The sequence below is a fragment of the Solanum tuberosum genome, unplaced genomic scaffold (genome assembly GCF_000226075.1).
Source record: "Solanum tuberosum cultivar DM 1-3 516 R44 unplaced genomic scaffold, SolTub_3.0 scf00676, whole genome shotgun sequence".
Taxonomy (NCBI): domain Eukaryota; kingdom Viridiplantae; phylum Streptophyta; class Magnoliopsida; order Solanales; family Solanaceae; genus Solanum; species Solanum tuberosum.
The window spans coordinates 174,940-192,853 of NW_006239593.1; the positions used below are offsets into that span (position 1 = coordinate 174,940).

The window sequence follows — 17,914 nt, forward strand, 5'->3', positions numbered from 1 at the left end:
GGGGGGGGGGTGTTTTTGTAAAGAGAGACATAATATATTTTCTCCGTCTTATATAATATGGAGTCAAACGAGTATTTTTTTTTTAATTAAAATTGAAATAGTTGATTTATCTATGATGAAAAACCGTTTTAAAAAAATCAAGAATTTTTTTAGTTTAGTATTTGCTGAAATTGACACTTTAAATCTAGATAGATTCGTATATTATATATTTGAAATTCTTGCTTTTTGTATTTTTTTTATGACCAATTATTGAATTTCTTAATTCAAGAGAACTAGTCAATTTATCTTTTGCCAAGTCACTTTTTAAAAAAAAAAATTAAAAAAATTCATTGTTATGTTTTTTTCTCAAATAATTTTATACTTAACTATAGGTAATCAGTGAGACTTTTTCGAGAAATTAGATATTCATTCAAATGATAAATCAATGTTACTCGATTATAATTTATGTACACTAATAATATAAATAAATTTAATATAGTTTTGTTTGATTGAATTTAGGTTTACATTCAAGAGGATTATCGAGAACAAATCAACAGAACAGTTCTCTGGAATACCTTATGTTATGACATTTCTCAACTGCTTGCTTTCTGCATGGTAGCTATCTATGCTCCAAAAAGGAAAAAAAGTGTCAATCTATTGATTTCTTAAATTGCCTTTTTACCAAACTTATATTGTAACGAAGCTTGCGTTTAGTCATAGATTCCTAAATATTACTTTATGAAAAAATATCTTTATATGCTTGGGAATTAAATAAATAAAAAGAACGGAAGAAAAACAATACATAAGTTGATTAAATGCTTTTATGGTGCCGGCCTTTCTCGAACTTGTAAAGTTGAAACTAATAAATAGTAATATGTTTTTTTTATAAAATATAAAAGCTAAAGTAAATTTTAAATTTTTAAAAATTCTCAAACAATAGAATTTAGCCTGATTTCTAATTTTTTTTTTTCTAGTATTTAAAAATGTTTATTGTTTGTCAAAAACATTTGTCATATGATAACCAATCGTGTGATCATACACTATTTGTCAAATTTGTTCTCAAATATTTTTGTAAATATCTATGATCAAACGGATACTTTTAGCTAATTTTAGGGTGAAAGTGTCCATCCACAAGTAGCAAATTCTAAATTTAAATTTGATTGATTTAATGTTTACTATTTATTAAATTTTTAATAATTATATTTTGATACATTTATGTGAAAAATGTCGAGTTCAGATTGGCGTAACTTTATATGCCTCCAAAATATTGAAGCCACTAATCTATAACTACATGCATCTGATGGGCGAGTTGAGATGAATTATGAGGGACAAAAATAAGATAATTTATTTAAAAACTATTTGGGATAAAATAGGTTAAAATGTGGTCTATTCCCTAACTTGTTCAATTTTTATTAAGTTTTAGTTGTTTTATTTTATAATACTCCTTAACTCCTATTTTAGTTCCCAATAAAACTTTCTTTTTTTAGTATGATGATATAATATATCAAATAAATAATATATTTAAAAAATATATATATTTTAACTTAAATTTTTCATATGTCAATTTAGGCTACATATTAACCCTTTTTTTCTTGGATGAAGCTACTAATTGAGAGGGTCAATAAGTCTCTAAATGTGGACGGATTAAACATATTATTTAATATGCTAATTTGGCGACCTTTATTTATAACTACTATAATTGTGACATTCGAAACAACTGCTATCCAAAATGAAATCTTGAGATTAATCAATTGATTTAAGAAAGTCAAAATTTTTCCTTATTCAAAACAATTCGATCGGTTCATAGATTAAATTATAATTTTCCATCGCAATTATTGTGTCAAATGTTTACTGATAAAGTTATTGATTTATTGAATGAATAGGTACGGTTTACCATTTATAACATCAAACAATATTCTAATAGCAACAGTAAATGGTGCTGGAGCTGCAATTGAATTGATATACGTGCTAATTTTTTTCTTATATGCACCCAATAAACAAAAGGGGAAGATATTAGCAATGTTGATATTAGTTATATTGGCGTTTGCTGCCGCAGCGGTTATTTCAGTGCTTGCTTTTCATGGAAAAAACAGGCAACTCTTTTGTGGTACGGCTGCTACCATATTCTCCATCGTTATGTATGCATCTCCTATGTCTATCATTGTAAGCTCTCTCAATACTCTTTTTATTTCAATTTATTTGTCTGCTTTTTATTTTACATGAAATTTAAGTATATAAAGAAAACTTTTGATCTTGAACTAAAATATGCAAAAAAGTATCAAAATGTTATTGAATCTTGTAATCTTATAAACATGCGTGAAAAGTTCTAAAATTTGCAAAAAAACAAAGGAGTTTTTTAACATACTAAAAAGAAAGTAGAATCGACAAATAAATTAAAACAATGAGAGTATAGTATATGTTATGCAGCGATTCCTTTTCTATGTCACTATTCAGATTGCGAATCCTAAATTTGTCTCTAACCGCAAGGTAGATTCAAAATTTAAACTAGGTGGATCCTGTATTTATTCTTTCATCATTTAATTCATTTTTTTTTTAATTATAGATTCAAAAATTATTACTTTCTCCATTTAAAAAAGAATGACCTACTTTGACTTGGAACGAAGTTTAAGAAAAGAAAGAAGACTTTTTAATCTTGTGGTTCTAAATTAAAGTTATATTAAATGTACAAAACTGTCCTTTAATTTTGTGGCCTTAAACATGTCACGTGGAAAGTTGAAGTTAAAGTGCTGCCAAAAAAGAAAAGGGGACATTCTTTTTGAAACACACTAAAAAGAAAATTGGGCCATTATTTTTTAAACAAAGAGAATAGTATTTATTAATATATACAATATTCATACTTTGTTTGACTTGAACTCACAATCTTAAGATTATAAATGAGGAATGCTTTAGCATCCGAACAACTCCCTCTCGTTGATTTCATCGAAGAGTACTTATGAAGGAAAGATTAATTTGTGCAGAGACTAGTAATAAAGACCAAGAGTGTGGAGTACATGCCATTCTTCCTGTCATTTGCTGTTGTCGTATCTTGCAGCTGCTGGTTTACCTATGCCATGCTAGGAATGGACCCATTTGTTGGCGTAAGTATTGCGCCTAGCATCTCTCCTATTTATCATATATATGTTAAAAATTGAATCAAATCTATAGTATGGTGTCAGAATGAGCTCAAATATAGATAATTTGTTTAATTTGTCAAAATCTTATAGGTTGGGTTTAAGGTAATTTGAATTGGGTTAATCTTAAATCATTTAAGCCTTAACTCATTTTACAAAAATCTTCAATTGAGTTTAATTTAAACTCGTTTTAAGTCTCTTTATTTGCGTTGGTGTAATGTATGTTCTCATATCAAAGATATGAATTACTATCTATTTAATTTCTTCTAAGATTTATCTATCAATTTGTAATTATATTTTTATTTTCTTGAGTTAAAATTCAAATTGTGGTTATAAAAGGTAAATAACAATATTTTAAAATTATTGAGATTAAATTGATCAAATTAAGCATGTCATGACCCGGCCAGATTTTTAATCCAACTCATTTGCGTCCAAAGTAAAATTGGACAAATCATGACCTAATCCTATTTCAACTCAACCCATCCATTTAACCACCTAACTATCAGCATTAATTAATATGTGGGACATTTGTGAATTACTTGTATTAATTAATAATTTTGTACTTTGCAGATTTCAACAGGTGTTGGCTTGGCTTTAGGAATAGTACAGTTGATCTTATATTTTATTTACTGTGACAAAAAAATATTAAATAAGAAGACAACTGCTACTGATGAGTCCCTACAGAATATGGGCAATGGCTATAGCAATAATGTTAAGTGTTACAATGATGAGAAGCAATCAAATTTTCATGAGCAAGTCTAGACAAGTTATGAAATCAAGTTTAATATGCAACTCAAAACTTGGTGATTTTTATGTAAAATCTGTTTCTTTAGATTTTATAAACATTTTGATGTACGTGAATAATATGATATTGTAAAAGCATAAAAGTATGTCAAGAATGATCAGATATCTAAATGAAATATGTATGATTATGCATTATCTTCACAATGTGTGGTTGCTTAGATTGAAGATTATTTAATGTTTATGATTCAAATATTTATATATATTCCATAATTTCTTAATACATTTCATGATCTGGACTGCACTTTTGATGAAGAAGCTTCGGATATTCATCAGTTTATTTTATCATATTCTCTAAAATTTCCTACTAGTTGAAAAAATTATAAAAATTTCTATTCTTGGATACATCGCGTAATCAGATACATTACTTTAAGCGATGTATCGGGACGTTAAGTGATGTATTCGAAATGGAGGCACGATTATCGGGATGTATCCGAAAGTGGGATGCGATTATCAGGATGTTTTAGAATGTATCCGGATTCCATCAAATTTAAGGGATTTTTGTAATTTGAAAATAGTAGGGATATAATAAGATGTTATTAGCTAGTAAAATTCCCTAATAAATAAAGCTAGTAATTTCTTATTTTTTAAGTAACAATTTTTTTTAGTCTAGTTATTAACTTTTCTTTAAAAAAATTTAGTCCCAAATTATAGCTAATATTATTATATTATATTTTGTATAAATTTTTAAAAAGGCTAAAAAATAAACAGACAAAAATGGAGGAGGAAGTCTAGGGGTGTGCAAACACCAATTTAACCAATAAACCGAACCGAAAAAAATACTATTGGTTTATTGATATTGGGTTATTGGGCTAACGGTTTTTAAACGGTTTTGCAAAAAAGATTATTGGGTTATTGGTTCGGTTTCCGGTTTTATAATTTTTGTTAATGGTTAAACCGATAACCCAATAAGACTATACTAAATTTACTAGTCTTATTGTTAATGGTTAAACGATTGTTACTTTCACACTTTTTCCTTTGAATGTGTCTAGTGTCTAAACTTGCAAGAAAAATGATTGTTACTTTTATGATTATTACTTTCATGCCAAATGCTGGAAAAATCATATGGTTTATTTGAAAATTTTCTTATCGTGTATATAATATATATGAGTATTTTCTTATTGGTTAAACCGAAAACCGAACCGTTAAGTACCATAAACCGATTAACCAAAAACCGATAAGAAATATGTTATTGGTTTGGTTATCGGTTTGACATATTTACAAACCGAAAACCGATAAACCGAACCAATAACACCTAAAACCGAACCGAACCGACCGATGCGCACTCTAGGAGGAACAGTCCTAATCTAAAACTAATTCCCCCCTAATCCTGCGATCTGTTTTTTCCCTATAAAAATTTTCAAACCAAAAACTTTTAGGTTTCCCTTATGAATCTTCAACCAAATCACAACTTATACAGCAAAAAAAAGAAGAGGAAATATATTATTATAAATACACACGTATAACAGAAAAAAGTACTAGTGTTATATTATTTTACACGATCGAGGAACTTTCATCACGTTGACGTAATTCGATTTGTGCAACAGATATCTGATTTTAGAGGCTTTGTTTTAAAAAATCTTGGCTCAATAAAGGTTCATTTTTTTCCCTGTTTTATTTTTCTGATTTTTATTATATATAGTTCGTCTCTATTTTTTTGTGAATGATTTAAACACCAAATTATAGATTATTAGAATTTGAAAATTTGAATATTTGAACAAATTTTCATGTTTTATCCTTGACTCTAATTCTTCATATTTATTTTTTTAATTTGTAACTATCCGACTTTTTTATGCTTAAGTGAGTTTTTCTTCTTCTACTTTTCCCTTTTTTTTTTGTTTTTTTTTTAATTGTATGCTTCAGTGAGTTTTGCATGCTTAAATGATTTATTTATTAAGGATGAACAGAATTATCATTATTAAGTTTAATTAGTTTCACGTATCAGTTGAATATAAAAATGTTGTTTTCGATTAATCAAGTGTTTGGATTGTCTTTTTTCAAGGTGCTTATAAACTAAAAGACATAAGTTGGTCATATCTAACTTTTGACTGTTAACTTATTTTATATTGTATTTTTATACAAGGATCAATCAGTTAATTTATATTGTGAGATTAGGAATTTTTGACCAAATTAAGCCATTATTTAAACCAATTCACCAAAATAATACGTTTTTAATTTGTTTTACAAAACTAGTATAAACGTATTTCTGAGTAACATTTTAGGGTATTTTTATTTTAAAAATTCAACGGACAAAAACTGACGGAGCTGACGACGTTAAATGAATAAACGTACTCTTGAGTAACGTTTTACACCTAAAACGTTATTCACGAGTACGTTTATTGAGAAGCAAATCACGGGCCACTAAATCCAATCCTGCAAATGGAGTGACCAGTTGTGTCAGTTGCCATCTTACCTCTCTTTATTGTAGAATATTTATCGTAACATGCATGGAGGAGCAGTTGGAGTTGTCGCAGAGAGTTATCATAAATGTAAACGGAGACTTTTGTAAAACAACAAGTTTTATTACTCATCGGAGAATTCACTGTGAATATTGATTTCATGTAACTATATTTATGGTATGAGATGAGTTTTATGTTGAGATTTATGGTATGAGATTTCATGAATGTGTATGAGATGAGATTTCTTGATTTGTAGGGATTGCGTTTTCAGAATCAGGAGAAAGGACATCAAGACCAATTGGCCATTTGCATTTGCAGGATTGGATTCAGTGGCCCGAGATTGAATTCTCAATAAACGTACTCGTTAGTAACGTTTTAGGTGTAAAACGTTACTCAGGAGTACGTTTATTCATTTAACGTCGTTAGTTCCGTCAGTTTTTGTCCGTTGAATTTTTAAAATAAAAATACCCTAAATTGTTACTCAGAAATAGGTTTATACTAGTTTTGTAAAAATAATTAAAAACGTATTATTTTGATGAATTGGTTTAAATAATGGCTTAGTTTGGTCAAAAATTCGTGAGATTAGTTGCGGATTAATGCAACAATCGTTATATCTAGAAACTAAAAAACCACCAGAGTAACACTACCACCTGCATACCTCCTTTCACCAATCACGCCACCATCAACTGGTGGCGTAACCATATATAGCTCAGGGTGGTCAGTTGGACACTATTCGTCGAAAAATTATATATATGAAATTTCTAACTTTGGCAAGGCCATCAACTTCTCTATCACCACGTACCTGTTCTTCCAAGAACATCATGCCAACATCAAATCACCATTCTTCCTCATTCTCTGTTTTAAACTCAATCATTTGCATTTACCATTCCCTTGTACAGCATGAGCTTTCCTTCTTTACTTAGGTTATTTGCTTTTGACGTAATATATAAATATGTCATTTAATTTGGTCTTATGCCTTCTAATTTTAGATGTGCACGAATAAACATTTAAACTTGTATACACACGCGTCCGACGTGGCATAATACATGTAGCAGACCACGTTAGATGTCTTGTAGGATATGAACTGCCACCTAAGATGTCAAGTAGGACGCGTATATCTATTTGATCAACTCTATACAAATTTTTAAGTGTTTACTTATACAGAACCAGAATTGGAGGATATAAATATTATATGACAAAGTTAAAGAACACGTTTATATATTATGCCTTTATTTTTTTAGTCATGTATGATCATGATGACATCTTTATAATAAGCCATGCAATCTTCCTCTATAGTTATGAATAATTATTGGTGAGTTTACCCTTTTTAAGTACTCCATATTCTTGGTTTAATTGCTCCTATTTATTTTGATTAAAATATTACTATTAGAATATGTGACCTCTTAGAATATTACTATTACTCATCTCCTATTGAACAAGTTTTCGAACTGAAAAACTAACTTGCTCATAGCTTGTAGAAAACACAACAATATGAGCGGTCTTGTACACACAATACAGTTTGTTTTTGGGATTCTTGGTTAGTTTATTTCACTTTAATTAATTCATTTCCATATTTTATTTGCTTTGTATATTTTTCTCTTTAATTAATTAATTTTTGGTTGAGTTTTTCTTCTCTTTTTTTCTGCTAATTAACAGGAAATGTTGCTTCTCTCTTTCTCTTTTTAGTACCCACGTAAGTATAATTCTTAACAACACGATCACTATTTCTATTATAATTTATACACATTAATAATATAAATATATTTTGTTTGATTGAATTTAGGTATACATTCAAGAGGATCATCAAGAACAAATCGACAGAACAATTCTCTGGCATACCTTATGTTATGGCATTTTTGAACTGCTTGCTTACTGCATGGTAACTATCTATACCCATGTAGCAAATTTCAAATTTTGATACAGAGCTAATAAATAGGTGGATCAATCTTTCAAATTGAAATGCATTAATTTTCATAAATGGATCATATCTTCATGTGCTAATTTTGTCACTTTAGGATTTTCCTTTGTAATTATTTTTTTCTTATAAAGTTATTGATTTAATGAATGAATGAATGAGCAGGTATGGTCTGCCATTTATAACATCAAGCAATATTCTGGTTACAACAATCAACGGGACTGGAGCTACAATTGAGTTGATATATGTGCTTATCTTTTTATTATATGCACCCAATAAGCAAAAGAGAAAAATCTTAGCAATATTTGTATTAGTCCTTGTTGCTTTTGCTGCAGCTGCGGTTATCTCAGTGCTTGTTTTTCATGGAAAAAATAGAGAGCTCTTTTGTGGTATTGCTTCCACAGTTTTTTCCATCGTTATGTATGCAGCTCCTCTGTCTATTATCGTAAGCACTCTCAAATACTCCTTCTTATAATCATTCCTTTACAACGTTTGACAAATATTTTCAATTGAATATATTTTTATTCAGAGACTAGTGATCACGACCAAAAGCGTGGAGTACATGCCATTTCTCTTATCATTTGCCGCTATCTTATCTTGCACTAGCTGGTTTATCTATGCCATACTAGGAATGGACCCATATATTGGCGTAAGTACTTCACCTAACATCTCTCCTACTGTTGAGAATATAATTAAATAAGTAATAAAAGTATATATGTTTTTAGATGAGTCAGAGCAGACAAAAGTCCTGAGATTGAAACTCACTGTCACTCATATCAAAAAGAATTTTCACATGTTGTATGAATTACTAGTAGTATTAATTAGTGAATTTTGTTGTTATGCAGATTTCAACAGGTGTTGGCTTGACTTTAGGAATAGTGCAATTGATTTTATATTTCTGTTATTGTGACAAGAAAATTTTAAACAAGAAGACATTTGCTGTTGAAGAGTCGCAGCAGAATATGGACAACGGTCATAACAATGACGTTAAGTTGTATTTACCATGATGAGAAGCAATCCTATTTTTAATGGTCAATACATGAATGTCCATATGTGCAAGTCTAGACAAGTTAAAACGGAGGACCAAGTTCATGGCAGCTCAAAACTTGATGATTTTTGTTGAGAAACAGTTTCTTTAGATCTATTCTATTGGCATTTTGATGTGCGCAGATAGTATTGTAAGAGCATCAAAAGCATAATCTTCTGCTTTACATATTCAGGTAAAATTTTAAAAAGTTGAAAAAAAAATATGTAGTTTTTTTAATTTGTTGTTGTAAATTGATCAAGGAAATTACTATGCATTTATTCATTGATATGATTTAAGTACTTTCATATATCTAACTTGTTAAAAATTTACCTTTCTATATGAAAATTTAAAATAAAAATAAAAGATCCACGTGACCCCAATCACATGTAAAGATTGAAATATTTCAGGTTAAGAATGCTCGCTAGATATATAATTCAATACTTTAAAGATGATCATCTGAATTTGTGCTTGAAGAAGTCCAGTTTTTTGTTCTTGTTGACTTTTGCTAGCTAAATTTAACTTGAAGCTATATATTTAGCTATCTCAAGACGTAATAAACATCAAATCCCACTACGTTTCTATGGGACAAAAAAATGATGTCTTTTAAATCTGAATTTGACCACTATAGTATGCGGGAAAAAAAATGAAAAAAAGTAAATCAAAACATCTAATTTTAGTAAAGGGACAAATATGTAAAAACAAAAAAATAGTTAAACGCCCACCGTGGGGCTCGAACCCACGACCACAAGGTTAAGAGCCTTGCGCTCTACCAACTGAGCTAGACGGGCTACTTGTGATGATCTACCATACATTTATATTAAATAAAAACTAGCTGGGAAAAAACACATTGCACACTAATTAAAATAAAATTAATTAGAGAATTGATAGGAAATTAAATAGATAGAAATAGTTGCATACTATGTTAAGTCGTCTCTACATGCATAATATATTTATTTTAAACTAACTTGAGAGGAGTACTTGACAATTTGTAATGTAAAAATAGAAGATAATAGCTAGAGAAGAGTTTTTGACAATTTGAGAACTATTATTCTTGAGCCTTTTGGATCTCTACTTCATTAGGCATCTCTAGTTTTTTGCCTTCTTCCACACCATTTTCAATGTTAACGTGTTTGCAGGCTTCATTTGGTCCTCCACCAACACAACTCTCAATGGAATAGAAGCCAATTTCCCTTGTCCAAGTTTTTAATGTCTCCACAGCTGCTTCATCTGTTTTGTATCAAATTGTAACATTAATTATACTCACTTTTTTAAAAAAACAGATAGAAAGATATTTTAATCCTATTAATTTTTAGTTTTTTTTTTACTCCTTCCTACGAGTTTTCACCTTTTTTACTTTTTTGGTGACTGAAATTCCTAACCTCGGAATTGGAGGTAGATGGTGTGTACCATCTAAGCAATCTACTCTTGTCAATTTTTAGTTCCTTGCTAGTAATCAAATGAATTGTGTGACTCTTAATTAACACCTTAGTTCATGTCTAAGGCTAGACATCTAGAGCGTGAGCACATAAATGTTGAGATAGAATTAACCAAAAAATTTACTCAAGAGAAAAGATTGCCCAAAAATCATATAAAAAGATCTCCCATCCCCTTTTCGTTCGATGGAACTATTCAACTATTTTCTTTAGTTTTCTCAATGTCCAAATACTTCATATCAACTTCTAAAAGTTTCAACAAATAAAAGACAAGATAAATTTGTAATTTCACTTGCCTAGTCTTGGCACAGTGTGGCCTTGAGGATGCCTTATGATGAGAGGATTTTCAAAAGCTGTTGTAAGCTCTTGTGAAGGAAGTTTGAGCCAATCTTTCTCTCCAATAAAATGGACTGATTTAACCTTCATCATATCTTTGTATGCAATGTTACAAATATTTGGGTCCCTAAATTTGGCCCCTGATATTGATACAAATAATTTCATTGGTGGATGCTCTTTCAGAATCTTCCCCTGTATAAATAAAAATATATAAATTTCCCAAAATTATATTGGAAATTATGAAGTAATTTTGGCTAAGAGTTGAGGTGATTGCAAAATTACCTGTTCCATGTACCCTAGTAAAAGGCCTGATAAAGTCGCTCCCTGCACCAAGGGATCGAGAAAATAAAATAAAATTTCACCTAATTTGATATTTGTGAGTATAATTTTAAAATTACGATATTCAGGTTTGGATCTGATTTGAGAAATTAGTACAATTTGTTATTTAGTATTTTTAGAATATCGAATTATTTACTTAATGAAGATCATATATCAATAGGTTCATTATTCATTAGTACAAGTTCAAAGAGTAAGTTAAAGATTAAACATAAACATCTGAAAATACATATGTATTTTCGTTGTGTCAATTTGTTTTTCTTGAAGTCTTCTTACTTGTTGATCTTTTATTACTCCATATCTCCACATCAAAAATAAAAATATTGTAGCAGTAGTACTAACTTTGTAATACAATTGGCTATAATTTCAATGTGGTATTACTAAAAATCGTACCAAATCAAAGTTTGATTTATCGATTGTTGAATTACTAAACCAAAATTTAAAAATTTTGTATTCCACTTCTATTTTAAACTATCAATTATCAAATTACCGATCCCAAAATTTAAAAATCCCAAATCAAATACCAAACATCCACTTTTTTATTAGACGTAAAAATTAAGATCTCCTGTAAAAAGTAACCAAACCTGGGAGAATCCGAGAAGACCATCGAAAGGCCCTTTGCTTGTAATATACTCACACAAGTACGAAATGCATTCTTCTAAGTTCTCATATTCTGTAAAATCCTGAGAGCAGGTAAATCATTGTTAGTAAAAACTACTCCAATGTGTTGTGGTGCAGTGTTGTGACTGCTCCATTCAAAGGAGGAGCTAGGTGGAAGTTTGTGGATTTGGACGAACCTAGTAGCTTTTGTTTAGATCCTGTATTTGTACTAAAAAATTAAATAAATATATGTATATTAACTTGTGAATCACCAACAAGGGTTGTGGTGGAGTGGTAATTAAGTACTTCTTCATCCTTAACCAAGAGGTTTCGAGTTCGAGCTCCCTTGGGTACGGAGTCGCCTTTGTTAGGGAGCGCTTTACCTCTCAATGTGGGACATCCCTGCGCGAATCCGGATTTAGTCGGGGTCCGGGTACCGGACATCGGGTGGAAAACCAAAAAAAAAAAAAACTTGTGAATCTGGTTCAGTGGTAAAAAAGTGACTGTCATATGGCTGCACCCTTAACCATAGGTCTCGGGTTCGAGACTGGATATGGAGAAAATTTGTTGGGAGCGCTACTCCCGAATTTAGTCAGGGGTCCAATACGAACTCCGAACATCAGGTGGGAAACCAAATAGGCAAGAATGAATTAACAAAAAGATTTCAAAATTACTTTTACAAGACAGTGGAATTAGATATGGAATTTCTCGGCAATTCTTTGCTAATTCGTTGCTAAAACGCTATTAGTTTATCGAATCTTCATATAATATTGCTGTTAATTCATAGCTAATTGAAATTAGCATGAAATTTTTGTTGTTTAACTACGCGTTAAGGCACGTATTTACCTCATTATACTGGAACCACTCAAAATATGGTGGTGGAAATATGCCCTCAATATCTGATTTCCCCCCTGCTGCAAATATTCCATCTGGGAATTCCTGCCAATATATATTCATTTATAATTTCAAAAATTAACTTTGATATGTTACATAATCAACAAAGAAAATATAATTAATTAAATATAAAAATGTAACATCATACCATTTCAAAATGAGCAAAAATAGAAGGATCCCATTTGCTTAATTGTTTTTTTAAGAAATTTCCACTAGTTCTAAATCCATGCAAACAAAGAATCTTCATCTTTTTTTCTCCTATTATCTCTTCCATCCTCTCACAAATGTGGTGAAATAAGTTGAAATATGAAGAGTACTGTATATATATCTAAATACTCAAGAATCCAACTACTCACTTTAACATAATTAAAGTTGATGTATCGGATTTATTTGAACTCAATATTTTTAACATATAGTTTATAAATATATATAAAAATTACTAGAAGTTGCAATAAATATGAATAAATGACCTTTTAAAATATTATTAATTAATACTAATACATTAATAAAAATTATATAATTTAAATTTTGAATCTAGCTCTCGATCTAGTAAACCAAAAATGTAAAGGGGGATCTATTTACTATTGGGAGAGTTAGGTAATAAGATTGGCTGGCAGGTGAACACGTGACTCTCAACAGCCACTGGGCCTTTGCAACTATTAGGTATTTATTTTTTTTAACATTAGGAGAAAAAATATAATGCAACTTTTGAAGTTATCCCGAATTTTTATAAAGTCATTTTAATTATACATACATTTTATTATCCTCCTAAATAATTTTAAATTGATATTACTATATATTTTTTTGATTCATCCTAAAGTTTAAAAGTAATTATTATCACGTACCAATTATTAAATGTGTTAATTTAATTTAAAATATATTTTTTCATTTTAAGGTTTTCTTTATTTTTTTTCTTTCTATTACTTTTTGACTTGTTTTTTTTTAACTTTAATTTTAAATGAATGGGAAAATGATAAAAATTGCTCTTAAAACTATGTGAAATGAACAAAAATGTCATCCGTTATGATTTGGTAAAAAAATACTCCTATTGTTATTTAATGGGTCAAAAATGCTCATTTTCTAAATAAATATATTATTTATTTTCTTTTTAACACCTTCTTTTTCTAATAATATTTTTTTAAATCACCAAATGTTTATCCTACTTCAATTCAGAAAAAATAAATAAATAAAAATATTTCTTATATTATTATAATTATTTTTAGCGTTATATAAATAAAAATTAATGATGGATATACTATGATCTTATATATATGATATATATTATTCGCCGGAAAGGTATATGGAGTTATTCTATTTTAATTGATAAAATGAGATTAAGAAGAAAAAAAAATTATTTCCTACATTTTTATTTGTTTAAGTGATTTTTAAAAGAAAGAAAACAAGAATAGGGTTCTTTAATATTTAGTAACTATATGGGAATTTTTGGACCAAAGTATTGACTACAAGAGCATTTTTGAACTAAAGTATTGATGATACAAGGGCATTTGTTAGCCAAAGTATAAACGGAGGACATTTTTATTAATTTCACATAGTTTAAGGACATTTTTTACCATTTTTCCATTTTAAATTTAGCTTAAATTCCACTTCACTTCCCGATCACCCCCATGTTCAAGGTGACCCTCTCTTCATATTTTCTTTCTTCTTCACCTCCCATCCTCACCCCCACCCCCCACGTTCAAGTTGAGCCCCTCCTCCATTTTTTTAATTTTTCTTCTTTAGTCATCTTTCTTTCTTCTCAGTGATTTTTTTTTAAAAAAAATAATATTATTTTCTAGACTTTGTTGAGTTACTGATATCAAAACTAATTATTTTTAAAGTTATAAATGATAATTTATTTCCTTTTCATATAACTTCAAAATTAGAAATGATAATTTTGAAAGAATCAATGAATTCCCTAAAAATTCAAAGAGCCTGAATGAAATTTGGATTAAAAAATCTAAATGATCCCTCCTAAACATCTTAAAATCTAATGGGTTTATCAAATTGTTCGAAATGTAAACAAAATATGTTTAAATAAATTTTTAAAATTGAAGAGAGTTAAACTAAATAGTAGTATAAGAAGGACGCTGAAGATGGGGTAAAATGGTGACATTGAAAGTGAAGAATTTCAATGAAGACGACAATGAATTTTAAAGAAGAAAGAAAAAGAAAAAGAAAAAATAATAAAGAAAAAAAGTTAAAATGATAAGGAAAATTAAAAAAAAATATTTTATAATAAAATATTTGTAAAAATAAAATTATATTCATTATTTTAGATTGTTCACGCTCTTTAGGAGAGTGCATACATTCTCTATGTGATGGACAAAAATGATATACTAATATCAGTTTAAAATTATTTAAGAGAGAAATAGAAGATTCGCATAGTTAAGATATTTTTTTTAAAAACTACTAAATAATTAACTTATGTCTTTTCTCTAAAATTAATAAATAGTATATGATTTTTGCCATTCATACACAAATTATCATTTAGTCAGAAATATGTCTCTTTTTGTTAAAGATATTTGATGTGATTTACATATAAAGTATAATTATTTATCTTATCTCTAATTGGTTTGATTATTTTTAGAAGTTGTGGTACTTAAGAATATTCTATAATTGTTATAAGTGTGGTTTTCTCCTTAACTTATGGTTGTTAGTTATAATGCTTAATTAAATAAACTTAATAATATGTATTTAACTAACATGTATCGTGGATCGATATATCTGAATGCAATATATATATATATTGCATTCAGATATATCGATCCACGATACATGTATATATATCCGATGTAAAAAATATGATAGGATTCATAATTATACAAATTGAAGGGAAGGGAGATAATTAGGTAAAAGATTAATGAAATTTGTGTTGTTTACCCTAACTTAATTGTAGAGTATAAGTGTAGTGTAGTGAATTCAAATTCGATTTTTTTGATCTAACCAAAATAAAGTTGTCAAACACCAAATCAAAAAATTGAAATTCAAAATTTTAAAATCGAAACCAAAAGTAAAAAAAATCAGTTTGATTGTTTTTATTTTTGGGAGAAGGGTTAAAAATACCCCTTAACTTTAGTTTATTAGTTGACTATACCCTGCAGTAAAACAAAGTTATTTATACCCTCGTCGTTACTAATTTCATCGTTTATACCCCTCAATTGAAGAAAATTCTCAAATTGACTCAAATTAACCCGAATTTTTTAAAAAAAGACCCATTCCTCATTTTAAACCCAATGCCCCGACCCTCTAACGCATAACCCGTATATCCCACTGATTTCAACCCCATTATTCAATCGTACAAAAGAAATCTCTTTCACGACAAGAGAAAAGTATAATTGATGATGGGTGCTTGAACAAAAAGTCAAAAATGAATCATGTTCTGTTTTGCGATAATCAATCTAGAGAGTCGAAAGAAAGTTTTGTTGGTGAAATTGTATTCGAATTCGAAATTAGAGGCTGTGGAGAAAAGGATTGAGGTCTTGAATATGGTGAATAACGGGCATTGGGTTATTGGTGATGTTTCAGGTTCAATTTCAAGTGGAAGAGAAATTCTACATCAACTTCATTTTTTTGAGCTTTTTATCTTCACTCGAAAATGCAAGATCCGTCAAATCCAAAGTCCATTAAGTTGCCGACGAAGACCTCATTTTCAGCTGCATTCCGTCCATCGCACCACCAACGAGCTCACTCGGAGGTGAATTTCCGATTGCCGGAGGATCTAATCAAGAAAAGTGTAATTCAGATTCCGAGTTCTGGGGAGTGTTGAAATTAATGGTGATGCTATGGCGGCAGATTTTCTGGGGGAGTTTTGGTACATTGGTGAATCAGCAAACACTTACTAATGATTCTTTCATGGCTCTCAAGCCTAACTATGATTATTCCTTTCCATTTTCCACTGGTTCTTTCTAGGATTTTTAAGGAAGAGGAGAGGGTGTAGTAGAGTTTTTTTTTTTTTGGGTAATTTAGCTGCTCTATCAAAATTGTTTATTGACCGGGTTGGAACGGGTTATGCGTTAGAGGGTCGGGACATTGGATTTAAAATGAGGAATGAGTTTTTTTAAAAAAAATTGGGTTAATTTGAGTCAATTTAGGGATTTCCGTCAATTGAGGAGTATAAACGATGAAATTAGTAACGGTGAGGGTATAAAGAACTTTGTTTTAACGAAAGGGGTATAGTCAACTAATAAACTAAAGTTGAGGGATATTTTTGACCCTTTTCCTTCTTTTTTTTGGTTTGAATAGTAATATGTCCAGCCCTAGATTTGATAGTTCAAGTCTTGCATCCAGCTAATTCTCGAACTTCAAGCGGAAGCAAACTTTCAAATTTGTGTGACAATGTATCAAAAGCTTTGAAAATTATGGATGTCTAAGTTCTTGATTGTGAGTGTGAAGTGCACTATACTCATGTCTAAAAAGTTACCGCATATGGCATATCATACACGTATGAACCACCAAAAATTTAGGAAATATAATTAAGTTTTATTTTTAATTAAATTTTTAAAAAAAAATCTTTTAAAAAGATGATCAAATTTGCTAAAACTAAAAATTATCATAAAAGTTGTCAATGTTTTGATTTTCTTTTAATTGTATATAGAGTGAGGTAAGGAAAGATTTAAGAATCAAAATTGTAGTTAAATTTAAATAGTACATTTTAGGAATTATTATCTTTTTAGTTAAGCCGTTTAGTTTAGATCCGAAAAAAATTGCTTAGTTTTATTTTCCATGTTTGTCTGTTAGAATTTACCTATATATATCTCTCTATAAATAACAAAAAATCATCTTCACTTTTCTTCCACTTTACTGTTCTTCTTCACTTTTATAGTAATTATATTTCAAATTTTGGTTATTTGCTTTTTCATTGAAAATCATTGGTTAGATTTTCCCTTTTAAACCCTTCATATTCTTGGTATAATTACTCGTATTTATTTTAATTATAATTAAAACAATAGTATTAATTTAAAGCCCACAGAGTTACTCCTCTTCTCTATATATTGAACAATTTTAATTTATGTACTGAAGAATTAATTAGCTCTTGCCTCTTAGCTTGGAGAGAACACAACAAT

At 29.2% G+C, this 17,914-nt stretch overlaps 3 protein-coding genes and 1 non-coding gene across 4 annotated transcripts in view; 2 read left to right on the forward strand and 2 right to left on the reverse strand.

The window, feature by feature from the left end:
* Positions 1-4,055, forward strand: part of LOC102599149 (bidirectional sugar transporter SWEET1-like) — a 4,687-nt gene extending 632 nt beyond the window's left edge. The window contains exons 3-6 of the mRNA XM_006366690.2: positions 499-594; positions 1,863-2,142; positions 2,958-3,077; positions 3,681-4,055. Coding sequence (XP_006366752.1) covers positions 499-594; positions 1,863-2,142; positions 2,958-3,077; positions 3,681-3,872 — 688 coding nt within the window. The 3' untranslated portion in view covers positions 3,873-4,055. The remainder of the gene's footprint in view (positions 1-498; positions 595-1,862; positions 2,143-2,957; positions 3,078-3,680) is intronic.
* Positions 4,056-6,358: 2,303 nt separating this feature from the next.
* Positions 6,359-9,232, forward strand: LOC102599475 (bidirectional sugar transporter SWEET1-like). The gene is made up of 7 exons (XM_006366691.1): positions 6,359-6,455; positions 6,567-6,713; positions 7,967-8,003; positions 8,094-8,189; positions 8,391-8,670; positions 8,755-8,874; positions 9,071-9,232. Exons 1-7 carry the CDS (start codon positions 6,359-6,361, stop codon positions 9,230-9,232), a joined length of 939 nt encoding a protein of 312 aa, XP_006366753.1.
* Positions 9,233-9,967: 735 nt separating this feature from the next.
* Positions 9,968-10,040, reverse strand: TRNAK-CUU (transfer RNA lysine (anticodon CUU)). The gene has a single exon. It is a non-coding gene; the product is annotated as a tRNA-Lys (tRNA).
* Positions 10,041-10,153: 113 nt separating this feature from the next.
* On the reverse strand, positions 10,154-13,157 carry LOC102599806 (dihydrofolate reductase-like). The gene is made up of 6 exons (XM_006366692.2): positions 13,000-13,157; positions 12,804-12,896; positions 11,942-12,040; positions 11,304-11,345; positions 10,982-11,213; positions 10,154-10,479 (listed from the first exon to the last, which is right to left on the reverse strand). Exons 1-6 carry the CDS (start codon positions 13,123-13,125, stop codon positions 10,298-10,300), a joined length of 774 nt encoding a protein of 257 aa, XP_006366754.1. The 5' UTR covers positions 13,126-13,157; the 3' UTR covers positions 10,154-10,297.
* Positions 13,158-17,914: the final 4,757 nt, after the last annotated feature.